The 26271-nt window shown below is 54.9% G+C and overlaps 1 protein-coding gene across 4 annotated transcripts in view; it reads left to right on the forward strand.

Annotated features, from left to right (window-relative positions):
- The window catches only part of CADM1 (cell adhesion molecule 1), a 161553-nt gene that overhangs the window by 127706 nt on the left and 7576 nt on the right, over positions 1 to 26271 (forward strand). The window contains exons 7-10 of one of the 4 annotated variants that reach the window (XM_064470988.1): positions 1038 to 1210; positions 5165 to 5236; positions 15808 to 15840; positions 21651 to 21704. In XM_064470988.1, the coding sequence (XP_064327058.1) occupies positions 1038 to 1210; positions 5165 to 5236; positions 15808 to 15840; positions 21651 to 21704 (332 nt within the window). The remainder of the gene's footprint in view (positions 1 to 1037; positions 1211 to 5164; positions 5237 to 15807; positions 15841 to 21650; positions 21705 to 26271) is intronic. The other 3 variants (XM_064470990.1, XM_064470991.1, XM_064470992.1) reach the window with 3 other exon arrangements.

Consider the following 26271-nt stretch of genomic DNA (forward strand, 5'->3'; position numbering starts at 1 on the left):
AAACCAGGTGTCGGCTCCGTAGCAGGCAGCCGCTGCCCGACTGGTTCTGCTCAGTGTCGGATCCGTCCCAGTAGCGTGTCTGGGATGTTGAAACTTCAGGAGCGTCTCCGTCCTGGCGGCAGCCCACCATTGGGGCGCCAGGGAAAGCCCGAGCTGTGAGATACCTCTGGCAGCACGAGCGCCCGGCAAAGTCCGACGTGCAAACTGTGCAACCAGACAGGCTGAGGGGTGTTTTCCTGCATAAACCTCCCCGTTAAAGGGAGAGGTCGCCCCGAGTGGGGCTGTGTTTTTCTCGCTGGGGAAGGCTGTCTCAGGCGTAGCTGATCTGTCCTTTCTGCTGCTTAAAGACTACTATAATAATAATAATAAGAAGAAGAATTTTTAAAAGACGACCCCCTCCCAAGCCCCACAGCGCTCGCTTTCTTCACCAGCTCGAGCAAACCACACTGATTCCGTTCCCTGAACGGTGCAGACACGATACTCCCTTTGGTTCCCTTAGCAAAGGGATGCAGCAGAGGCTGCCATCGCCCAGGCGGGACTGGGGGAGAGGAGAGGGGTGTTCCTCTCCCCTGGCACCGAGAACGTTCTTAGCGAGCGGCACAGCCACCGCCGAGGTAAATAGGTCCATCGCACCGCCTTGTGGAAGGGTTCAGCCTTGCCAAAAACGTACCGGTTCTGCCACGTGCTGCCCAGATCTGCGCTCAGAGCACCCTGCGGATGCGCACTTAGTCCGTAGCCTCCGAGATTCCAGGTCCACTGAATAAGCGCATGATTAACCACTAATGAACTTTCTTCCTGCTTGCATTAGTGTTTTCAGAAAATTTAAGGTCTGGATACAGTTTCCTGTTGGGTTAAAATAAATTAAAATTGAGGAAGCCCGACAGCATCTGGGCTTGAGTAGTGCAAAAAAAGCATGTGTTATTTCTTTACAGTCTTTCTTGGTTTGGGCTTTCTGTCTGTGGATGAACTATTGAAGATGCCATCTTTACCATAGGAAAATAGTAATGTGACTGTTTCTTTTTCTCCCTCCTCTGTAGGCCTACGGACATGAGGTGGTTAAGAGTAGATGATGAGATGCCTCAACACGTTGTAGTGTCTGGTTCAAACCTTCTCATTAGTAACCTAAACAAAACAGATAATGGTACATACCGCTGTGAGGCTTCAAACGCGGTGGGGAAATCACATGCGGATTACATGCTGTTTGTATACGGTACGTGAGAAAAACCACCGTTCTTCTAGACTCATTTACACGTAATTGCAACATACCGCGCTCTGAAAGCTTTGACAGAAGTTAACGTTTCGCTTAATGCAAGATGTACAGATAGCTCCCGACACGTCTACGTTCTACCGGGCTGGGGTAGGGGCTGGAAACCCACTGGGTTTGCTTCTGTAAGTCTCAGGGCCGCGCTTCGGGTGTAGAGCCCGGTCCAGGGGCCGCTGAGCTCCTTCCTCCGGAGCCGTGCTCGTGGCCTTGCCGCGGCACTCGTGTGCTGTCAGCTGAAGCCGAAGGAAAAGCCAGAGCAGGGGCGCGGGGAGAACTGTGAAGTTCTCTGGCCTGGCAGTTCTCCCAGGACTTCTCTGATAATTCCTTTTCCTTTTTGTAACACCACCTCCAGTGTCTCCAGCAAAGTTCGGGGGGCGGGGGGCGGCGCCGGGTCTTCCATTAGCGAGTTAAACTGCCGAAGAATCGGCCAGCGTCCCCAGATAATTACAAAGCAGCAAATAAACTGGAGGAACGGGATGTCTTAAGCCTATCTGTGGCTGCTGAGCAGACGCTAAAACACATCTCAGCATCTTTCTAAAGTGCCATTAAGTACCTGCTTTAATTCTTGAGTTCCTCTACATCATTTTGCCATTGCTGCAGACCTTGTGCTCCCGTCACGAGGCCCTGCCTGTCCTAAAGATCCAGTAGGCGCTTGAAGAGCGACCCCCCCGCCCCGGTTTAATGATGAGCAGTTCCCTCGGGCCGCATATTCAGACTTTATCTGTAAAGAGCGGTTATTGCGCGGCTGGGCTGAGCTCGTGGTGGGTAATGCCTGTTACTCGGATGGGACAGTAACTCGCTCTGGTTTGAAGTTCACTCCACGCAACAGCCGCCTGAAGCTCTGCAGTCCAAATTCTCGTGTGCACGCCCTGGCCCAGATAAATAGCTGACACCTCCTCTCCGAAAGCCACTTGCACGTGAGCCATTTTAAGCCTGGTCTTAGAAACCTGCCCAAAGATTGAAGATAAAACCAAGCTACAGCTCTGAGCTGAAACTGAGCTCACCTGCCGCATTTCAGGGGTGGTTTTCTAGTGCCCGGAGCTCCAAAAGACTCCAGTTTACAAAACAAAGTCAGATACGCATTTACGAGGAGGTTAATTTGTATGCTCAAGGTATAAAATCTACCTCGTTTCCATCGGTGTTTGCAGCAACAGCTGACGTTGTGGAGAATAAAGGAGTAGAGGCAGGACACAGGCAGTTCCCCGTGAGGCCAAACCTATGGAAAGGTGCTGCTGTAAGGCCGCTGTAGACGAGGTGCTCTCGTTCCTTGCGTAGGTTTACGTACGTGCTTTGGCCCAAGGGAGCGCTCCGTCAGCCCTCGGCGGTGCGAGCCGCCTGGCCCTGAGAGCTCATGGCAGCTCTCGCGCTTGTTAATGGCTCTGCGTTTCGGATGTGGGCGAGAGCTAGGCCGCACGGGGCGTCAGCAGTGCTGCTCCCCTCAGGGTGAAATCCACCGGCGGAGGCCCGAGGCAGTGCTGCTTTAAAGGAGACGGAGGTTCCCCGGGGATGCAAACCCGCGGGCTCTAGCTCAAGCACCCAGCAGCGGTTTTGGCTGCGCAGGGAAGGGCTTTTCGTGGTCTCTCAGGAGCTCACGGGCAAAAAATGGGTTTACATCCCATCATGTCCAGTTCCTGCATGTTTGGGAGCATCCCACTAGGGTCCAGCGCTCTGGACAGCATAGAGAATCCTTTTAAGCCCAAATTTAAAAGGGAGGCATCCAGAGGTGTTGGTGTGGAGGAAGCGGCTGGGCCGTCGCCTGAAGCCCTCTGGCCCAGAAGCTAACTCAGGTTGTGGCTGTCGGGAAGGAAGCTTCTGCTGCTTGCACGGAGCGTGCCGCTCTCACCCCCCTCGCCCGCGCAAAGCATTGACGCCTCCAGCCCTTGGCGCCTTTCCCCGCCAAAAGGCAGCGACTCTGAAGCGGGCGCTGGCACCCGTGTCCTTGCGGCAGCGCCTCTGTAGGCGTAGCGTGGGGGGCGCGCCTCGCCTCGCCGCCTGCCGCCGCAGACCCCCCCCAGGCCCCGCTGCCGTGGGAAGGAGCGGGGCTCCGGCCGCGGTCCCCCCACGCCCGAGGTGCCCGAGCGGAGCCGCCATCCGGCACGCCTCCAGGAGGGGCAGGGACACGCCGAAAGGGGTCTGCACGCAAACGGCCCCCAGCGGCCAGGGCTCGCGAACTAACCGCTGCTGAGCTGCGCTTAACGCACCTCCCTCTGCTGCGCACGCGGTACGAGGATGGCCGATCGTACTGGCACACGCTGAAAGCATGTTTATTTTCAAAATCTGTTTCACGCTTCCGCGCCCCGTGGGAGCAGGCGCACACGTTTGCTAGAAACTTCCAGCGCGACAAGCGCGCAGTCAGGGTTTTTTGGTGTTTTTTTTTTTTTTGCTTTTACCGAGGACGAGTCTGCCGCGTGGCATCGTCCCCGGGCAGTTCGGTGAGAGGCCGGGGGCTTCCTTCCCCTGGTTCCCCTTCAGCTGGTTTGGCCTCCGCTGCTCCCGGGGAGACGTTTGCGTTCGGGAGCAAGCGAGACGTGCCCTGACACCGCTGTAGGGACCGGGATGCTTCGGAGGTAGGGGAGGGACAGCCACCGCTTATAAAATAACCGTAGATAAGCGCTCCCCAGCCAAGCGAACGCCGAGGTAACCTCTCTAAACTTTCGGGAAGTCGTACGGAATGTAATAAAGGTGCAGCATATAATTAAAGTTCAGATATATTAATTAGGGCATCTGAGAGAGCTCGCCCGGAGATAAAAGAGTAGCAGATGTGCTAGTAATGAAAAGTTGACGTGCTATAGAGGAAACCTAAAATCAAAAGCCCACAAAATGTTTCATGCTCTATTATTGCCGACTGAATCCGTAGTTCAAAGTCTTGCCGACTGCTTAACGCATTCAGTTTGATCATCTGGGCATCGATACACATTTTCTCCTTTCACATCTTCTCGTACCTACCTTCTCCTGCCCAACGATTCGGATGAGGACGTGCCCCTGTACGTAACGTAAATGCTGCGGGGAGCGGCAGCGTTTGAGTCTCACCAGGCCGAGTACGTCCGAGCAACGGTTCTCAGTCGCAAAGAGAAACGCCCCCGATCCGTGTTCCTCGTTAACGACGCGCTGGTAGCGAGAACAGGAGCGTTCAACTGGCATTGTCAGAAAATACTGACTTTTTTTTTTTAATGACAAGATCTTGGTGAAAGCCTTCGTACCTTGAAACTGATATTTAGTGATGATGTTCTCATCCCTTTGTATTCATCACTGTCTTTGAAGTAGCTTTTAACGTCCTGTGCTCGTAGGGGAGGAATAGCGAAGGTAAGGGCCCCGGGCAGGCAGCGAGGTGCATTCACGTGCCGTTGGTGTTCAGCGCAGCAGGGCCCCTCGGACAAACTCCCGCCTGGACTGGCAGACGTGTACGCAGAAAACCGACAAAGCACCGCTGTGTCTCTCTTTGTACATGTGAACTGTTCTTTCTGTTGTGGAAAGCGTGCAGTTTATTTTTCTTATGCCTCTCCCATTCCATCTCTCTCCCCCATTGACTAATTTATGCTGGGTTTTATTTATTTTTTTATTTTGTTTTAGCACTGCAGAAGGCAAAAGGGGGGGGTGGGGGGTGGGGGGGAGGTGGGGAGTTGCGGGGCCAGATTCTCCAGCTAGAGCAAGGCCGCGCGCAGCAGCTCCCGGGGTGCGGGCTGAGCTCAAAGCCGTGTCCAGCTGCTGAGGATCTGGCCCGCTGTCCCTAAAGCCAGCCGGGCGCTCCCCACCTGGCTTTAGAGGGGGAAAGGCATCTGACAGCCGTGCCGCTTCTTAGCGTCCTTGTTTGCTCTCTGATCACGATTGATCGCTGTTGTGTTCTGCTTGTTTTTTCTTAATTTGCTTTTTTATTATTTTTCCTTTTTATATTTTATCCAGATCCCCCCACAACTATCCCTCCTCCCACAACAACCACCACCACTACCACCACCATCCCTACCACCATCACAGGTACGGTACCTTCATAACCATTGGAAATGTCCTGAATGTTTATTGTCTTTTGTGTATATAAGCAGAGCGTGAAGCCTGGGGAAAAACAGCAATCGAATCACCTGCGTGTTTTCCTTTTTTTCTCCTGAAATGCACCCACGGCACAGCGCGAGCCCTGGGCTGGCCGTTGGGCGAGTCGGGCGGCCCTCGCTGCAGGTGTTTGCAACGCGGGAACTGCCGTGGCACAAAGAGCTGTTAACTCGGTTCCCGGTGGCTAAAGCTGGGTGCTTTCAAAGGACGGATGCGAACAGCCTTAGAGCTCACTGAGTACGGGCGGCTGTTTCAGCCTCGACCCCGTCACCATCAGCTTCTGAGCAGTTAGTACTCGGAAGCGGAAAGTTTGGTCTCCAGCGATTTAATTCGCCTCGCGTGACTCGAGATGCTTTCTCTCGTGCCTAGGTGTTTGGCGTGTCTCAGCGACAAGCCCGCTGCCTCGCTCTGCCGGAAAAGCGGGCGCCGCCGGTCGGGTTTTACCGAGCCGAGCACCGGCTGTAGGGCCCCTTTTGAGGAGCTGGCTCGTGGCCTGCTGAGCTTTCCCCTGCCGCCCGGGAAAAGGAGCAAAACCAGCCAGCTGGTCGCGAGGCGCCCCTCTCTCTACACGCATCCGTCAAACCTCCTCACTAGACCCGGCGCTCTCCACCCGTAAGGAAGGCCTTTCCGATTTATTTGTAATCACTTGCATTGCCATTTTTCTGATCTTTTCTGTTTCAACTGCTGCTTTTGCTTGCCTTTTTTTTATTATTATTATTATTTTTCTTTTGAGGCAGAGGTGACAAACGGAAGGTGAGAACGGACCGTTGAATAGCTAATGGCATAATGTTTATTGTTGCTGTAAACCATCCCCTGTGTAAATGCCTTCACGTTTTATTTGCTTCTATGACGCCGCTCCGCTGACTCTTAACTGTCCTGCTCAGGGTGTTTTGTGGCTTCTTTCCTTCTGAGGTTTTTGCAACCCAGTCAGACTCCGCTGGCGTGGACGAGCAGTCGAAGCCTTCCCTCCAACGTACGTGCCTTAACGCGCGCCCTGTGCGCGCCGCCTGCCATCCGCCATCGTGTCGCCCAGACCTTGCCATTCTCTGTCTTCCTCCCTGCAGGTGCTTAGCGGTAAAACCGAGCTCCAGGCACCCGAGTTCGGATGCTTGAGGCGCTCTCCCGCGAAAACGCTCTCCCACTTTGCGATTTGGCCGCTTTGTTGCAACTCTGTTTTTCATTGCTTAACCTAACCAGCTTTCGTTTCAGAGTAGGTTTCAAACTGTGTTAGAGTCTCCTTAAGAGCCGCTCGCAGAGAAACTCGGTCCCCCGTGCCTCGGTGTAAATGAACGCGCATACGGTTTTCTTTCGTTTTAGGGTAATTTGTTAATGCTTTCAGTGACTTTTGGGAGGCTAAAAGGAAGAATCTGTTGATTGACCCCGTTAAGTTTATGCCGGTGCCCGCAAACTTTAACGGCTGTCCTTTCCCTGGGAAGCGGACTGTTACCAGCCTGCCGTTTCAGGGGTGCCCCTAGGACCGGCTCCAAAGCGCCCGCTGTCCTCGCCTGCCGTTTCAGGCTCCCAGGTAGCACCTCTTCGTAATAAGTAGCCGTTTGGTTGTTTGCTCTTCTGCCGCAGGCGTTGCAACCTCTGCGGATCTTCAGTAGCCTCTAGGTCTCGAGGCTCTCCCCCGCAGTAGTTTTCTGGCTTTTTCACAGTAAAAATAAGACGGGGAGTGGGTGGCTCTGGAAGTCAGAAATGGCTGTCACTGAGGCTCCTGTCGGAGCCCGTTTCGAGCGCGGCCGTGGTCTAGCCGCTGCGGTCATGCTGCCCAGCCTTGGCGTGGCCGCAGCGGGGTTTCCGCCTCGCTGATGAGCCGGCAGCGATGCCCGGGAGCCGCTCAGCACCCTCGCGGCTACAGCTGGGGGCGGCTTCGCGAGTCCGCGTCTCTACCTGTGAGAAAGCGCCCCGCCAGTCCTCCTCCAGGCTCGCGTTGGATGTGGAGACGGCGGGACGATGGTCTTGCAGGGAGGGAGGGCCTCGTGGCGCGGCATTTTCCCAGCCGATTCTCCCCGGTGGGTTTCCCTCGGAGCAAACCGTTGCCCTGAGGATGCCACCGTCCGCGGGGAGGTACGGCGGCGCTGGAGAGCGCCGAGGCGCACGCAGAGGGGCGTTGGCTGGCGGCTCTTTGCTCCCTTCCCAAGCAGAACTGCGGGGTCCTCCTTTGTCGGCCCAGCAGGAGTGCCTCGGGATCGGGAGCGCGTGGCCGTCCCGGGCGGTGCTCCCACCTTTGTTTTCAGTGATGGAGGAGCTAAAACTCAAAGCTTGCTGGCGTCCCCCTCGCCTCCTGATGCCTTTCTGGATCGGCTTTGAGCTGTGGAAGAGGCTAGAAACAGCGAAAACATAGTACCGTTCGCTGATTCCAGCAGTTACTGCTCACGATACGGCAGAAGAAGGTTAATTAATGCCGATAAGAGGAATTTTTGTATTCTTCCCTGACACCGATCTAACACTGAATCTTCTTGACGCCTGCCTTCACATCTTCTGCCCACAGGTTCGGCGTGCCTGTCGCACAAAGAACAGCTGGGGCTTCGATTCCCTCCTTTGTGCAGAGACGAGCATGTATGTGCTTTCCAGCCAGCAGCCAGGCAGTACGAAGCTGCAGAAATTTTTGCTCCTCAATAGTTAAGGGACTTCGTAGCTGGAAAAAAATTAGGTCAAATTAACATAATCTCTAGAATTACATAGCATAGTAGTGTTGAAACACTTTTTAAAGCCTCGAGAGACAATAGATGCCTTAATTCCCATCACCACCAAACCGCTGACGTATTCTCCCAGCGTGACAGAAGCGCTTTGGTAGCAGGCGGGGCGGTTCGTCTCTTCGCTGCCAGCCTGGGTGCGAGTCGTCTGCCAGCCAGCTGCGTTGAAAACCCTTCCTTAGGATGAGGAGGGCTTGAAATAGATTTTATTTTGCCTTTTCCCCCCCGTTTCTTGTGTATGCTGGCCTAGTTCACGTCCCCTGAAACCACGTACTTGTTCTGAAAAACAATGGTCCTGTTTTAATTTAAAAGAAAAAAAAAGAGGGGGGGAGACCCCCGCACTGAGGCAGTTTCTCTGCCCAAAGCTCATGTTGTTGGTATGCCGGCGTCTCTAGTAGCCAGCGTACTAGGAACGAAGGAAATTACGATCTCAGAAGTAGTCCTTTCGAGTTACCGGAGAGAGCTTGTTCTGCATTCATTTGCCCTGCGAAAACCACCCAGCAGACCAGGCTCAAAGGGCTGCGTTCGCCACTCGGCGTGGGAGGCGCGTTCCTCCTCTTGGGCAGGTCCCCATGACAGACATCATCCTCGCTCGCTCGCGAGCGGTATTTCTAGCCTACACGCGTCCGGGCGTGGCGTGGGGACGCAACCCTGCCCCAAAGGGTTGACCTTCGAGTGGCGGCGGGCGCCGCTCAGCAGGTACGAGCCACAGCAGCCGGTGCAGGGAGCGGGTGCGCGGGCGTGCGGCGGAGCACGGTCGTTGCTCCCCGCGCTCGCGGGGTGCCGTGTGCCCCACGCCTGCGCCCGGACCCTCCCCAAGCCCGCGCCGGGAGCCAAGGGTGCCTTCGTCGGCCCCTCGCGCTTGGCACGTCCAGCGCCTGCGTCGCTGCTGCTGTAGGCTTCACCTACGAAGGCACGCTGAGCCCGTAATGCGGTTTTACGGCGGGGAGGTTTTGGGGAAGATCTCCAAAAAGCTAACCTGCTGCTTTTTTCCAGGAGAAGGAAAAGCTGAGCGGTGGTAAAGTTTCCAAAACAGCACGACCTTTAAAGCCTTTCCTCTGTCACTGTTGCTTTGCTTCAGTGTAGGTGCTTGAAAAGATTTTCCTGCGTGACAGTTTGATCTTTTTCGTGAATCCTCCAACTGCATTGATATTCCGACCGTCCTTTGGAGTTTCAGCTGTTATCGCTGGCAAGCCCGTTTTTATCAGTTCAAATTGTCCTTGTGGCTTTGTTCATTAAGATGTACAATGCGATACAGCAGAGCAAACTGCATAATTTGAATTACCCCTAGAGTCGTTCCTTGAAACGCTGGTTTTGGACAGCTGTTGTTTCCTGGGAGATAAAGGTTCTTCGTAATAGCAAAGCCCTCATCTTTGCGCTCAGCACGGGGTGGAGCATTTTAGCCTGCCTTTTCAAGCATCGTTTTGCTGCCTTCTGGTCTTGCTTAGCACGCACACCTCCGCACCCCGGGTTCGACGGTATTTTTTTGTACATGCGAATTCGCGTTTATCACACTTTCTCCGCAGATGGATCGCGCAGGTGTCCTGGCAACAGTGTCGGTGGAGACCTGGGGGTGCGACTCGCGTGCGCGTTAGCGGTGTTTCGAGCCTTGCCTTGGATGCGGCTGATTCTGCAAAGCCCCCGCTGCCCGTCTTGCAGCAGTATTAATGGCGAGCTGGCAGGTTTCGCTGTGGCGTGTCGTTAATGCCATCTGATTCCGTGTTGTAAAGCCCGCTGGCCTCTTGGAGCCTACGGTGGCGGGGGGGTGGGTGTGTTCAGGGGGCTGAGGCATTGCAGGCAGTGCTTTTAGCTGAAGAACCCGCAGGGATGCTCGAGCCTCCCCGATGAACTCGGCTGGCAAGCCCCGAGCCTGCGCTGTGCAAGCACTTGCTGTTCCTTCTTGAGGCTGGGGAGTTTTCGGAGGAGGAGCGAGCAAGCTCTGTTTGACCGGGAGGTGTTCAGAAGTCGGCGAGCTCCGAAGCCGGAGCTGTTAATTGGTGCCGAGCCTGACCGTCGCATCTTGACCAGGGGCACGTAGTAGCTGGGCTCTCCTTTTCGCCCGTGCGGCGGCTGGATGAGGGCGGGGGGCTCTGTGCCCGCTTGGCAAAGCCCGGCCAGGTGCCAGCTCTGGGCGCCCCGTTTAAAAAAAAAACACAACACATTCCTGTATCATCTAGGCTGCCTAAGAAACAGTAACGCACGGAAATCTGAAGTCCTCGGGAAGAAATGGTGTAGCACATTTTCAAATTGTGAGTTCACATGCCAGAAAACTTCCTCCAAATGAGGAGAACGGTGGTTTTATCCCCGGCAGAAGCCGATTACAGCCGGTTGTGTGAAAACCTTACAGTGGCAAGGGGTTTATTCCAACAGTCATCCGAAAAGGTGGTGGGCGGGAAGAACGCAATAAAAGCCATTCTTTGCTCAATTTACCTTGCAGCAGGTTTGTGGGAGGTGAAGAGGCAGCGTGGGGATTACTAAAGCACATACGTGCCCGCAGAATCGCAGGCGTTGCATCTGATGAGGTGCGGTTGCTTGTGCGTGCGCGGCTGGCGGCGGCGGCGGTCGCGTGGAATTCGGTCGTAAATAGGAAGCGGGTTTGTTCCTCGGCCAAATCGAGCGGGGGCGGCGGTGGGCAGCCCCGGCCCGGCCATCCGGGCTCTTCCGTAGCCTTCCCGAGCGGCCCTTCGCGATGCCCACGCAGCAGGCGGGGCCGGGCAGGTCGGCGCGCAGGCAGCGCGGAGCAAGGGCCGCCAAGCCCGCAGCGTGTCCGGGTGCTCGACGTCAGCGTGCAGGGACCGAGCCTAGCGATTTGCTCCCCAAATTATTTATTATTTAACTTTTGCTTTCCGCCGAAGTTTCTGCATGTCCCTGGTAAAATGTCAAGTTAATTTAAAGATGATACTGCGCTCTTCTGACATTTTCATCCAGGATGTGACCGCATTAAAGGGAGTAAAGGGAGAGAGAGTAGCTGACGGGCCTGTTACAGAAAATAAAACGGAATTAAATTCAGTCTTTTAGGACCGCGTCCAGTCAGTTAGGCCTGGCCTTCGCGGTGGCGCCGCAGCGTAAGCGGCGCGGAGCCCGTCCCCCGGCTGGGTGGGAAACGCGGGCGTTCAGGAGAGCGAGGGCAGGGGGAGCTGCGGGGAGGACCTGTGCCCCCTCGGGCGACGCGGGCCGGCTGCGGGTGGAGCCCCCAAGAGGTCCGGGCTTGCGCGGGGTTCCGACGACGCCCGGCGCCGTGGCGGGCCACCGTCTGACCCCAGGGTCCAGCAGAGAGGGGCGGGAGGGAGCGCCCCTGCCCGCGCAGCCTGCTGCTGGCTTCTGCCTGCAGCTGGGGGCAGGTACGGTGTTCGCGGGGTTTGGGATTGAGATAAGAACAAAATCCTCGCGGATCTTTACGGAAAAGCAAGAAAAGGCGTTAGCCGGAGCCGCAGCAGCAGCAATTTTGGAGTATTTTTGTTCTTGTCGCTCCCGACTTCCGTACAGATTGTGATTATTTTTGTGAAACATCTGGTCCGCCCGTCAAACTGTCCCTGGGGTGCATTGCAGCACGCCCGTGCGCAAACGCCTCCAGCGCGAGCTGGAATCGCGGTACGGAGGATCATCGTAGGGTATCATAATGCAAAGTACGTTTTCATCCATCCTCCAGAGGAGCGCTTGGCGAGGGAGAGGCTGGCCGTGCCCCTGCACTCCGGGGGGGCCTCGAGCCCCTTTGCCGCTCGGACCCCCGCCCCCGCCCCGTGACCTTATAGAAACATGACGTCGCTGCGAAACGGGTGTGTTTGCTGGAGCGACGGCGACTTTCGTAGGGCGTTTCGCTAGCCCTGAGGGCCCGAAGCAGGGCAGGACCCCTGTTCGTAGCACTGCAGGCTGGTCCCTGAGGCTGCTCTGGGAACGGCAGCGTGAAGGAATTCATGCTCGCCCTGGCCAGTAAACATGGAGTAGGCTGGAAAATCAGCAGGAGTAAGAGCTCCACAAGTCAGCGGTCAGATTGGATTTCATTTGCAGCTCAGAAAGCAATTTTAAAAGCAATATATACAATGGATATCTATACTTAGTGATACCTTTTCAAACGTTTTTAAAAAAGTGTATTTTTTGCCATTATTTTGATGACGTGCTGTGTAATTCTCTTTCCGATAGCTGCGTGTTTTTAAGCTCCAACGTGTCCGGTGCTTCTGTAAGGCTGCAGCACTGCAGCTCAAGCATTCCAGTTGGTGAATTTAATTGTGCTGCCGGGGTTTTAATATTCCTCCATCGTGCTCGTTCTGTTTGAGGTTGTGGACTAATTACGGACGAGTTTAAAGGGCCCAGCCGGTCACACTCCACAAACAGTTTGAAGTTGGAGAGAATCCATTTGAGGAAACGAGGAGGCTCAGCGATGGGGCTCGTAACCCTCGTCAGCGTTGCCCAGATGCCTTCGAGCAGTAATTTTGTAAACGTGTGTACACGTTCACGTGTGTGGGCGCTTGCGTAGCTGCCTGATGGAGCGGTGAGTGCCGGAAACTTGGGTGTCGTCCGAGTTCTCTTAGCTGGCAGGTAGCCCCGTCTGTACCGCGAGAGGATGCGTGTTAGCGTCTTCATTCGAGAGCTGGCCAGACTAAACTCTGTCCTTACGACCCGTGCTAAAAAGAAGTCACTAATAAGCGAAACGAGCAGCTTTAGGGAGGCCAGTGGTTCCTCTTGGATACCTCCTTTGACTACAAACCAGTCCTCTGGTGAATTTATGTACACGTAGATTGTGAAGGACCATTGCATTGTTGCTGCTCCCCGTAGAGCAAATCTTGTTGTCTTACTGATAAGAATCAGGAAGAGGAGCCTTTGCCTTAAGATGGAAAGCGCCATGTTGAGCCTCCTTGTGTGCTTTCCGCGTCCTCAGCTCTGCTGCATCTTGTAAAAACAGCCCCTTTTTCAGCACCAGCTTATCACTTTAAACGATAAGCGTCAGCGTCGTGCGATTGTGTGACCGCTCTTCGCACCTATGGCTCAGGGCTCGGGACCGAACGGTGCTTCTTGGTGGTGGCAAAGCCTTTTGCCGGCTTCCAACTTAGTTTTTGCTTCGCTCAAACTTAGTTAAGTCAGAACCACATCAAGGACTTTCTTGTTGGTCTGTATTTGAGGAGAAGAGAGGATTTTTTCTTCTAGGATGCGGGGCAGAAGCCTAATCTCTGGGGCGCTGTACGTCTGCTGTAGCCTATAAACGTGGCTATCCCTGCAAGTGAAGTAGACGCCAAGTACCTGGAACTCAGGAAAGCACGTTTAAAGCCAGCCAGTCCGCCTTAAAATGCTAGGCTGTCTTAGCAGCCGCGATGCAGGGCCGGGGAGGTTCCTTCCTCTGTAAGGCAGGACAGCAGCGGCGGAGGCTGGGATCCGCAGAGTTTGACGTGTACGCATTCGTTTCGTAGCAAAGCGACGGTGACAGTGTTTCTCTCCTTCGCCACGCAACCGCGGTGGTAGTGTGCCCGTGTCGGGGGCGGTCTGTGCTTCGCTTTAACATGAGATTATTCCTCTTCGGAGCACTGTGTGCGTACAATCCTTCTTCTCAAAGACGACTCTGGGATTGAAACGGACTTCCCGAAAACTCGTGCTAAACTTTAACTGGTGTGTGTTTCCTATTGCAACCATCCAAACCATTTGCTAATCATAACTTTGTCATTCCAGCTGCAGCCAACATGTTGTTTGACTTGGATATTTGTTCGCACTTACAACCGCTTGAGAACTTTATTTTTTGTAACCTGTTGGTCTCTGTCCCCAGACGGGGAAGCGAGATGCACTGTCCAGTTTGCACTGTTTCTTGACTAATATCTCTTCCAGCACGTGAATACAAGTTTGCCTTCAGCAGATTCTCTATTTAGCGTAAAAGCTGACGTAACTTTTTTCATTTCAGGAAGACAGTAAATTGAGACTATTTGTTAGATGCCAAGATGCTATCTATCTCAGGAATTAACGCTCAGTTTTACAATCCTTTCTAAACAATGCCTTTCCCCCTACCTTCACCGCCATCTTCCCCTTCACCATTTGCTTGGTTAAAACGAGGCATCGTTTGGGGATCGCTGCCCGAAAACAAAGAAAAGCCCCGCTCTCGTTCTCCTTTTCGCTCTGGAAGGCTTCCCTTGCAGCCTCCACCAGAGCTCCCAGCGGGAGAGCAAGCGCTAGCGTCTTTGAGCGTGCGCTAGACTTGATTGCCAAGATGGGAACAGTACACGTTGGCAGTGGAAACAGGCTAATGACGGCTTGATAATCTGTTATGCAAATCTCGGTGCAGTTTGTTAAATTGCGCAGGGTTTATTTGTTTTGCTTTCGTAATTAAAGCACGTAGACCTTGTATCTGTAAGTATTGTGTATTCCTTGTATGGTTCTTGTCTTCACTGGTGCTTCTGAAATTGAGACCTGGGCTGTCCTCAGCTAAATTGCAAAGGAACGGGTCCTCCTTTTTCCACTGCTGCCTCTGAACGTGCAGGAGGACGACCCGTCCTAGGGTTCTCCGGACAGCATGTTCAGGAGGGGAAACGCCAAAGTGGGTTGTCTGTTGTCGCTGCGAAACTCAAGCTCCGGGCTGCTTTGCAGAAACAAGCAGTAGAGCGCTTCTCTGCGCTTGCTCGTGTGGTTTTATTCATTTAAGCATTGCCTGCATCGAACCGAGGAGAGTCGCGCGGAGCCCTGCCTCTGCTGTGAATGAGCGCAGCCAGGGGCCACCGCCGGCCCGACAGTACCCATAGGGGTTGGCGGAGTCGGGTGCGTTGCGAGGAGCCAGCCCACCAAAGCGCCGCAGCGATGCGGGGAGGACGCGTAGAGCCAGAGGAACGGTGCATGAGTTTCAACAACGGAAAAAGCCAGCGCTTCGGGCCACGTGAATAGATACGATGTGGACCTGCTGGCGTAGAGGAAATAACATAGGGCGCTGCCAGGAAAAGCCGTCAGATTCGGCGCAGTCTTTAAAATCGCCTGGTCCAAAGACGGCCAAAGAGACGAAACGTGTCTCCGTTGGCGAGGCAGCAGCTCCCCACGTGGTGCGCGCTACCTGCGGAGGAACGTTAGCGCCAAGACGACCAAAAACCCTCCCACGTATTTCACTTACCAGTTCCTGTGAACCGGTTAACCGTTGCGCTAGAGGGACCGGTGATGCCTACCCGCATTTCCCCATTCTAGAACCATGGCTTCCGCACCAAACACCCGTGCGCCTTGCAGGTGCGTGGTTGGGTCTGGCCGAGGCGGAGGGCCGCTCGCACCTTCGGCGCCAGCTGCGGGACTCCTAGCGTCGCTAGCCTTTGCTTGCCACCTCCGAAACGGCCTGGGCTCCGAGGCTGCGCCGTGTGCGGACGTGCTGGGAGGTTCCCCGCGTTGGAGGAAGCAGGGGAAGAGGGGGCAGCGAGCAGGCCCTGGCCCCTACCGCTTCGGTGAAGGCAATGTTTGAATGCGTAAAAGCTCTTTTCCGAGCGTCGGCTCTTTGCCCTGCTCTTGAGCTTCCGTTTTGGCCCTTACCAAGCAAAGCGCTGGTGTTGGTGTTCTCCCCCGTCTCCCGTTCCCCTGACTTTGCAACCGCCAGTAATTGTTCTGGCAAGGTCCCGGAAAAAGAAAAATTTACTGTTTTCCTCAGGCTCCTAGCTTTTGAACTGGAGGCATGTCTTCTAAACAGTGCAACTCACTTCAAATGCTTTTTGCCTTTCATTTTATTATTGCTTGTCACGCAATGTTCTTTGAAAGCTTGCTCATATATTATCTGTTCCATTTTTTCCATTTTCCCTTTTTTTGCATGCTGTTCCTCCTGTTTCTTCCCTTCCTCCAATCCTCTGTTCCCGTGTGTAGACACAACGGCGACGACAGAACCGGCAGTTCACGGTTGGTATCACATTCCTGTTTATCTTATTTCTCAGCGCTGCTGAGTGGCAAGACAAGCCTGGGAAGGGGAAGCAAATAAAGGGAAATGCAGTCTTCAAGGGAAAACCGTGTTTCAGGTGGACTGAGCTCATAAACATCACGTAGGTTTTAAGGCTGGAAAGTCTGTCTGCTCCTGTCGTTTCTGCTGTGAGCTTCGCAGCCGGTTGCTCCAGTGCCAGGCAAGCACCGATCCCCCAAGCCCCGTGGAAGCGGCGGAGGAGTGCGAGCGGTGCCGAGGGGGCGAGCGGTTCTCCGCTCATCCCGGTCACTGGGGTAGTCGCTTCACGCACGAGAAAGAAGTCCCGCTTTTGGAAATAGGCATTCAAATTTAACTTTTTTTTAAGAGGCGCTTGGAATCCTGAGCGCTTTTCTTCCTTTTTGAGGCAGGTCCGGCAGGTCCGCCGGGGCTTGGCGTTCCGGGGATGCTCCGCAGAGGAGCGCCCGCCTCGGAGGTCAGCCCTGAGGTTCGCGTTATCGCACTGCAGAAGGAGATTTGGAAAGCAAATAGCAACACTCCCCTGTCAGCATAGCAGTCTAGCAAAGTAACCCTTCTCATCTGCTCAGGGCGGTCTAGCTAGCAGCTTGACAGCTTCCTTAGCTTCCTACGTTTTCAAAGCGAGCCTAAATAGTCACTTCAGACTGGAAGTTGAGCATGCCATTTTTTGGCACGAGCTCGCTTTTCAGCTAAAGAACCGAAACCTCTGACAACTTTAATTAAGGCTAATCCATATCTGAGTTTGCTATTTTAGTTTCTTTTAGCTCTGGGAAATCGACCGCTTCTTTTATTGGCAGAAATCTGTGGTGCAGAACAACCCCTTTTCCTGCCTGCTCCCAACGAGGCGTGTCGTGGGCGATGACAGAGGGAGGACGGGGTAAGGCGACGGCTAAGTAGCGATGCCCCATATCGAGCAGAGGGACGTGAGGTTCTCGGCCCAAATAACTTACCTACTTGGATGCATTTTCCCACTCGACGTTAAAAACCGGAAGCCTTCGGGCCCACTTCTGTTTTCTATACGTTGCTTGTCCCAGAACGTATCTTTAATGTCAAGACTCAACGTCGCCAATTTTGGAGCCACCGCAACAGAAGCCACGGCCAGGCAGTAAGAGTCCGGGTGACGCCTCGGCCGGCACTACGCTAGCACTCGTGACAGTCGGATGAGGGCAAAAGGTTCATCGCCCGCTTGTTGAGCCGTGGGGAGAGCCTCGAAGGGCTGACTCTGAAGACGGTAGCGCAGTTTAATTACCTGCAGGTCTGCTGCGTTGCACTCGCTCGGGTGGTAAGAGTCCGGCTGCTCCTTTGAAGCACCAGCCTGGCGCTTCACTTCCTTAGAGGTGGCTCAGAGCAGTGGGGAGAGAGCCGGGGCCCAGCCTGAAAGGAGCCCGGGCTCCGTCCCCCCTTTCACGCTCCGGCCCCCCGGTTGCGGTGGTAGCGAGCGCTTCGTACCGCGCAGGCGACCAGGAAACGGTCGATGCGTTTGGGCAAAAGGGCCGTGGCCCGCAGCGCCGGAGAGCGGCACTTTTTTTCTTCTGGTTTTCCCAGGCGACCCTAGAAATGCGCAGGTGCCGATGTTGACCCCTAAACTGGGGCAAGATCAGGCGGCCCTGACGCTGGCGGGACTTCGGACGTCGTTTCTGGGGTCTCGGCCAGCCCTTGGTGCCGCGCCGCCTGCGTCGACGCGGCGGGGAGGCAGAGGCTGCGGCGCGGGGTGGGCGATGCAGGGGGGCGCCCGCGGCCGAGCAGCCCCCGCCCGTTTCGTTAATGCGGCGCCCGGCGGCTGTCGTCGCCTTGCCTTGCGCTGGGGAAAGCCGCAAGAAGCACGTTTTTTTTTTCCCCTCAAGTGGGACCTCTGAACGTTTCCACCTCTGCGGGGGAGGACGGCCGCTGCGAGGAGACCGACAGCTGAAACGACAAGCGATGCCAGGCAAATCCCACAGACTTTCCTGCCTTAAAACCCAGCCAGTTTGCACCAAGCTCCCCCGCGCTCGCCCTCGTGGGGTGCTTTTCCCGTGAAGACTCTGGGGTTTCTTTCCAAGCTTGTGTTGCTGGAGTGTGTATGGAGTATACCAGGTGTTTCTGTATGTTGGCCATTTGTTCTTACCAATGTCCAATGGGAGTGAGCATGTCTGGGAATGACTAGAAATGCATGGGCATGAACTACAGCCAAATGGATTTTCTCCAAAAACGATTTGAAACGAATCGGGGGAAGAAAAAACTAAAACGGAAAACAAAAAAACAACCAACCAGAAAAAAAAAAAAAAACACCCAAAAAAGAGATTGATAGCAAAGCAAACGAAATGCAAGGCTAGTGTGGAACCGGCACAATGCTTCAATCGGGGGAAGGATTTTCCAGTAATTTAATTTTTTGGAGTGTATCCTAGAGGACTGGGGGTGGGGGAAAGGAGTCCTGTATGTGTGTGCATGTAAAAGCGGTAGCAAAGCCCCTGCCATTCCTGCTTCCTTCTGGAACGGAGTTGACGGCAGCGATGCATGAGTGACTTAAAGCACGAACGTTGTTAACTCTTTTGTTGAAAAATGAGAGCTTAACTGTAAATTTTCTGATGCACTTTCTCCTTTCTCTGCACTGTTCATTGCCAGAACTCCAATAACAGCATGGTCATGGCCGGCAGGAAGGCTTGTGCTTCTGCTCCACCGCACGAAGCCGGGTTTGCCGAGCTTAAGCCCTCCTTCCCTCCCGTTTTGCCCCTCGTGGTGTCAGGGTGCCAGCGGGGCTGCAGTCGCAGTTCCCTGCCTGTTCGCAGCCGAAACGCGGGCAGACCTTGGCGGAGCCAGGAGAGTAACGTCCCTGAGAGTCCGCCACCCCGCACCTGGAAACCGGAGAGTGCTCTTGCTGCCGTGCCCTTTCTTCCCTTCTCTCCTGCCCCTCTCCCCCTCCAAATTAATTCCCCGGCCGCCGCCGCTGCTCGGCAGGCCGGGAGGTCGCCTTTGCAGGGCTGCTGCCGGCTGAGGAGCCCTTCGGCTGAGGTGCCCGCCTCCCCTTTTGCCCCCTGCACCAGCAGGACGCGTGGGAGCAGCCGTGGCCTCACACGCGACGGTCTTCTGCTGCAGCGATGACTCGATTTCACCCCTTTTTCCCAAATTTCTCCCCCCCACCCTCTCCAAGCAAAGCGCTTAAAGAGCCCCCGAATGATTTTTTTCAAGGGCACGTCCGTAGCGATGAGCGGCGCTGGCTGCGTAGCTGTCGGGGGCAGCCCAGCGCGTAGGGGTGCACAGGGAGGACTCGGCGCTGGGGAAGCTCAGGGCTGCTTTCCAGCTCCCCCACCGAGGCAGAAACAAGGCGCTGCTGCCTCGGCACAGGCAGAATTTCTGCTCATCCTCATGAAAAGGTAGGGTGAAAAAAGTCTCTTCTGAAGCTGGCAAAGCAGGAAGCCTGGAGCGAAGGTTAAAATAACGAAAACATCCCAGTCGTGACTGAAGAGTGACAAGAAAATACCTTGCCCATAATATAGCAGGTAAATTATTTTATAAGCTGGAAATTCTTCCCCGAAGGCCCACGTGAATTTTTAATTCCGGCCTCAGCAGGGTTACGCACAAGAACGCTTAGCCGCCCCCGTGTTCAGCTCCCGTTGCTCTTCCCGATAGCGCTCAGTCTCTGGAAGTGAGTTTTGCTCGTCCGGAGCCGAAAGCGCGGCCGTGCCGGATCTCGGGTTCGGCGTGCCGGTCCCGCCAAACGCGGCGGCGGGCAGGGAAGGGGCCTCGGTACGTTCCGCATTAACATTTTTCAAGCGGCTCTGCCTGTCCAGCTGCCTGCCTTCCTTTGCAAACGCCCTACTTGAAAGCGCAGCTGACAGTAAATACATCCGTGAATGTATTTTACAGATCCGGTCCTTGGGGCGGCGGAATAAAACATCGCAAAGCTCCCGGCACGCGTTAAGGTTTCCGTGCGGTGCCGAGGAATACGCCGCCTAAAAGAGACTCCCAGGCGGGTTATTTACAGCTTGATACAAAAGAGAAATTGTCTTTCCCCCAAAAGGCAGCGGCAGCTCAGGACGCAGCACAAAGCGTTGCTCTGTCGATGGAAGCCGGCGCCCTTCGAGCGCCGGGGTCCGGCCGCGGGAGACGCGGCTCGCCGGGCGCGCCCTCGGGAGGTGCCGCGAGCGCCGGGGCAGCGGCCGCCGAGCGAACGGGGGGCTCCCGTTTGCTGAACGGGAGCCGCGGCAGGCCCTGAATTCATTCCCGTCAGAAGCGAAAAGAAGGGCCTTTAGTAGCTGGTACGGAAGTTTATTGAGAAAAATCAAGAAGTAATTTACCACGTATTTAAAATGCCTCAAAACAGGTTTTAGTACCGTTCGGTGGCATTTTGAAGTGTACCAGGTGCAGGTAGAACCTGAGCTGTTGAATTGTTAAATTTTTCTTTTGCAAAAGATTTTTTTTTTTTTTTCGCTTCATAAAAAATGCAACGTTGCCCTTTTTCATTATTGAGAAAATGTAGTTCCTTTCAAGTGAAAGGGAAGGCGCTGGAGAAGCAATTTTGGAGAGAGGGAGAAGTTGAATGGTTCCTCTCCCGAGCCCAGGTTTGCGTGTCCGATTGCTTCTGGGAGTTAACCGTAATCACGTTTGTATATTGGCTTCTGGTCAAAAAGGGGGGGCTCCCTGAAATCCAGGGGCCGTGCACAGACAAAATTCTCGCCATTAATCTAAGGGGCGTCCCGCTTCAGAAGACGATTCCCACCGTAGCTTCCAGGTGACTTGATGGACTTAAAAACCGGTCACCGAAAACGAGCTTTATTTTTTAACGAGCCGTATGTATATGTATTGCTTGCCGCTCTCCAGCGGGGGACGGCCCGCCCGCCGGCCACGCCGCATTAACGCCGTTGCTATTTAGAAGGAAGTGGGCGTTTTTGGCGGCGCCTCTTTGCGGCAAGGGCTGGGTTTTTTTTCCCCTCCTTCGATAACGCCTTTGCTTTAGCAGCCAGCAGCAAGAGTAAGTCGGTCACGCTCTGCTGTCCCTCACTTAAATAGATTTCTGTGACCTCCAGGCACCGCTTTGCCCTGTAACCTGTGCTGAGAAGTTCGCTCGGCTGCGTGCTCTGCCCCCCCTCCCCGTGGGCCCCCCCAGCATTTCCTCCAACAAAACAGAGAATCACGGCTTCACGGGCAGTCTTAGCTGCCTTTAGTGGTCACGAGAGCGTGTCTCGCCTAACTGCTTTATCAGCTTTGAGGATAGATACTTTTTCCATAAATGCATCAGATTTGGGAAAAATGCAAAAAACTGGGTTTTGTCAGGGTTTTTTTTTTGCAGAAGATACAGCCTGCAGTCTGCACGTACTGTTATGAAACGCGGTCCGCGATAGCCGCGCATTGATGAATTGCTTGTCAACATTGCCAAAACCAGATTGAATTTTGTGGAAAATTGGAAGACAATTTCACCTTGCCCCACGTATCCAGAACCCAAATCGAACCCGACTCAATTGGGAAATCGCCCCCACCCCCACCCCACCCCGCCCCCCGATGTCTAAAAGATAGAGCTCGGGGGTCTTTGCGTGCTGTTATGGATGAGTGATCTTGGTGCCATGTTTCGTGTGCCAACAGTGTAGACTGAGGAGTGTTTCTGTCTGTAATAAAGGCAACGATTGCAATTCTGTCATACGAGTTACTCTGCCCGAACCGGCAGAAGGTGGCAAGTGATTGACGCATTATTCCCCCCCCTTCCCCCCCTCCCCCCCAAGAAATTCATCCTCGCTTCTTAAGTGTGTTGTTTTTTTGTCACTCGAGAAACGCAGAGAAAAATGAGTTTGTTTTTACTTGTAAGGCTTTACTCAGTTGCCCAATTCGGCAGAGGAGCTGGACTATGGGGATCTCTCAGGTAAGGGCTAGTATGTAGGTAACCGCTGCTCTTCTTCGCTAGATACTGGTTCCACTCTGATTTCTGCATCTTGGCCATGTCGCATTGTATAGTTGCTGTGGCGCAGCCGTTCCTCCAACGCTCGCTCCGGCGGCGTGGGGTGCGCTGTCTGCCGGTGGGCTTTTCCTCCCTTTTTTTTTTTTTTTTACGATTTTGGCACCCATTTCCGCACAGCGCCCTTGAACGCGGGGCGGGAGGCGTGCGGAGCGGTGAGACCCGAACGGTCCAGGTTCCCCCCCAGCTGCTGTGCCGTGATTTTTGAACGCCGATGTGGCGGCCGGTTGAGCTGAAACTCTGTAAAACTCTCGGCTCTGCCGTGTTGTGGGAAAAGTCCCTTACAAACGTGGCCAGCGCTAAAGCTCGGCCGCTTGGTGGTTTCCCATAATACCAGTATCAGATGGGGGATAAAGAGGAGGCAGTGGTTTTGTCAGCGGAGGCAAAGCCAGGTAAATGGTTTGAACCTCTTTTTATCCACGCTGGACTGAAAGCTGCAGCCATGCATCCTTACAGCCGGTCCTTGCGAATTAGTGCTGATCCAGATAAGAAATAAAAGCGTCTTCGGTGGATGCAGTTGATATATTCAACACGGGGGTCGCATCGGTGGCGTAAGTGTCATCTGAACCTCCGGTCTTCATGTTTTTGCCAGAGTCTCCCGAGGCGTTTTTCAGAAACTCACCCACTTTATTTTTCTGCCCCCGCGTCTCAGAGCATCTCCTTTTACCCGCCGCCCTCCCGCGGGCGGGCTCTGAGGCCAAGCGCTGGCCGGCTTCGCGGCACGGCACGGCACGGCACGGCAGAGCGGGCAGTGCGGCGGGGACAGGCCCCCGCCGCCGGGGAACAGCCCTGCCCGGGGCGGGGGTTGTGGTCCAACACTGCCGCCCTTGGCAGGTTTGGACACGGAGCAAAAAGTAACGCCCCAAAAACAACCCCCGTGTCCTCACCTCGCTCTCTAAAACGCTTTCCTTTTATCCGATCAAATCGGCAGCGTCTCCTCCTGTAAGCCACTATAGGTATGCTTTGGCCAAGAGGTTAGAAATGATTGATTAATTCCATATGTATTCTAACACCTGAGCCATACTAATAATTATTGTTGCAGGCCTGGGCCAGATCTCATAGGTAAGAAGCACTAGGTGTCTGTTAAATACCACTGTGTGGATGGGAAGTAATTGGTTTGCTCTGATACGCTTTAGTATCTTTTTTAAATCTGTATTTTTTAAAGAAAAACACACCTTTTGGTGAACCAAAGCGAACACTGGGAAACAATTCCGCGAGGGGATTCCTCAAAATGGGTGTCGGCTAGCAGCCCTGCCCGCCCCTTGGGCGCCCCCGCGGCACAGCCACGGGCAGCACGCCGCGGAGGAGCCGCGGGGCGAGCGGAACGCTTTTCCTGACGGCGTGGCTCGCCGCTTCCCTTCTGCCGAATCCGAAGCGCGAGCCAAAACTCCCCCAGAGCTTTCCAGAAAGCAGCGCGAGCGCAGCCGCTGGCGACGGCGAGCGACGAGCGGGCGCCCTTTGTGCCCCACCGTACACCCATTTTGGAGCATCCGCTGTGACTTCTGGGGCTTGGGGTTCCGCCCCCCCCCCACCAAGGATTTCAAAATTTTGCTTGTTTTGTTCTCGATTGTTTGTGTACGCCCAAAGGGTAATTGTACCAAGCCAAATCCGCCAGTGTCCCTGGAGGAACAGCCCCAGGCCGTTCTCTCCTATGATAGATCTCTGCCCCCCACCCCACCACCCCTGCCCGGGCTCCCAGGAAACCGCGATCAGATCCCGCTTGCAGCCTGGGGTCCGCACGTTCGGGCCGTCAGACGGGTGGTCCAGGTGAGTGCTGGGGCCGAGCGCTCGGTCGGGAACGCCGCCCTCCGCTCCGGCGGCCGGCAGCCCTGGGCACCGGCCCGGGGGGCGCGTGCCGGCGCTGCTGCGGTGTCTGCTCAGCGTGCTGTCCCTTCCAGGTACCCCCGTCCCGCTAAACGCTCCGACGGAGGCTCTGCCAACCGTGCAATTAAGTAACGCGTCCCTTGCCTCCCGCCCAGGCAGCTAGATTCCAGAGCTGCGCTCGCTTTCCCTGGTCGAGCCGCGTGTGTCGGTGCCCCTCGCGAGCCCCCTCTCGGCGCCGGCGTAGCAGCAGCGTAGGGTAGGGCCGGGCTTGGCCTCGCTCGCCCGCAGCGCGGGGTTTCTCGCTCCGCGGCGGTTCAGCCCGGCGCAGCCTTGCGGATGGGGCGCCCGCGGCGCCGGGAACGGCCGGGGCGAGCTGCTCCCCGCTGGCCGCAGCAACGCGCCTGCCCCGGTCCCGCTTTGCTCGAGAGTGTTGGCGCGCCTCTTGCAAAAGGGGGAGCGGTCGAGAAGGGCCCGTGCAGCCTTCGCGCCGGGTTTGATTAACTAATCAAAACCTGATTAGCACCTTCGTTCGAGGGGGAGGCTGCTGAATCAATTGCTATTGATTGTGAGCGGGGCTCCGTTTTCTAGCAGAGAGGAGGCCGAAGAAACGACCAGTAACCGTTGAGCACCCGTCATAGCGAGTAAATGTATTAAAACAAAGCGCATTATTTTTTATGAAGCGATCTTGAAACGGGTCACTGAAGAGGAGCTTATTGATTGAAGAAGGATGAACTCCTCGAGTTTCTCCGGCTTAAATTAGACCAAATTCAATTACAATACGGCAAACAGGTTAACGCTGCTCTTTAACAGTCCATCGATAAATTAGAGCAGGGGTAGCGCGCCTGATGCCGCGCTGTAGTGATGAATAACATTATTGCTCATCCTGTCATACGCAGGCAGCGATTTCTGTCCTCCCACATCCTGGATAAGTGTTTTACTGCGTTTCTGAAGCAGCGGCAGGCTGTTCTTCCCCCCGCCCTGCCCACCGGCGGCCCCCGCCGGCCCCAGTGTCGAGCGCCGCTCCATCGTCTCGCAGGCTCCATTCCGCGAAAGGATTAGCTGCAAATTCGGCGGGGAGCTGTTGGCGCTAGCTTTACCTTGCCTGCCTCGTAGCGAAGAGGAGCGGTTGGCGTGGCAGTTTGTCGGAAGCACACGGGCGACTTCAGGCCGTGAGCACCTAAATCGTGACCGGCAGTGAGATGGGGGAGCTCGAGTCACGTCGGTGCGTTTAATTGCTTAAGAAACTAAACTTTAACGAGAGCTAAAGTGAGGAATTCTTAAAAGGAAGTGATTCCGGTTTCCTGTTCCCTGGCTCGATGCAGATGTTACATTCACATCTGGGAAGCGCGGTAGCTGTCGCAGGAGTGCGTACACACACCTGTCCTGTGCCCGCGCTGTCCTGCGCCAACGGCTCGAAATAAATTTTCCCCAAGAAACAGGAGATAGGTTTTTGTGGGAGCGCAGCAATAGGTCCAATTATGCCAAAATGGATGTCGGCACCACGTTTGCACAGGAATCCTCATCAACTTTCTGCTTTTACAGCACAAATGTGTGTAGAGCAAGCTCAGGGCTGTCCAGAGATAGCCCAGGAACGTCACAAAGCGGGTGGCCTGCCAAGCGTAAAGCAAGCAGGAAGGTGAGGAGCGAGGGCAGGAGACGGGAGCAGGCGTTAGGTCAAAACCCGCGCTTTCCCGAGCGGGGGTGGTGAAGGCCACGTCTCCCAGAGCCACGCTGGCATCGCGGCTCTGGTCGCGGGCGGCGGGGAGCCTGGACGGGGAGCAGTGCTGGAGCGCGCGGCGGGAGCGGCGAGCAATGCCGCCCGAAGTAGTGGGTGGGGGGGGAGGCTGGGAGCCGGGAAGGCGCTGGGGGCTGTCCCTCCGAGGCGACCCCAGACCGGCCTCGGGGAGCCTTGCAGGGCCCTGTCCTGGCAGCTCGGTGAGCACCAAAGTTAAAAATTCAGTGCTTTGCTCCTGAGAGGTCTGAAGCTTTTAGAGTGGGTATATCTGAGATGTAAAACCCTAGCTAGTAAGGTCGGCCAGCCCCAGTCCAGTCTTTCTCTTAATCTTGAGATGCTGCCACCTTCTAAAAGAGCGGATGCTAGAATATGTGTAGATATATATACTTTTTTTTTTTTTTTTGAAAGCCTCATTAAAAAGAGAATCGACTGGAACCATTTTATTGAGTAGTTGGGAGGAGAAAAGTCTTCGGTCTGCTAAACCTTGCTCTAAGCGCTTGACCAACGTCGTTAGGATACTGCCATAAAAGTCTGCCCGCTTTCTTTCATAGTCTTGAGGCAGTCTGCAGAAAGCTGGTTTTAAACAATTACGTCTGCAAAAGCATTAGGAAACTTGAGATCGTGAATACATTTACGTTTTAACAAGGGACTCCCATCGCATTAAAACAAAAGCCTCACTCGGAGCCGGCGGGTTTAGAACACGCGTGTTAGTTGGCAGCCCTTAGGTGGAAGACAACCAGCCAAGCACCCGCCACGCCTTGCTCCCGACTCCCAGGATCGGTTCCCTCGGTGCCCTCTTAGCATGGCGACGAGCGGGAACCGGCCGAAAGCGCCTTCCTTTTCTGCCTACGTACCTACCGTTGCACAGATTGCGCTTTCAGTTTAAAGGAAAACTTCAGGGATAATCTCTTTTTT

This window comes from Phalacrocorax carbo, chromosome 21 (genome assembly GCF_963921805.1).
Source record: "Phalacrocorax carbo chromosome 21, bPhaCar2.1, whole genome shotgun sequence".
NCBI classification, from domain to species: Eukaryota; Metazoa; Chordata; class Aves; order Suliformes; family Phalacrocoracidae; genus Phalacrocorax; species Phalacrocorax carbo.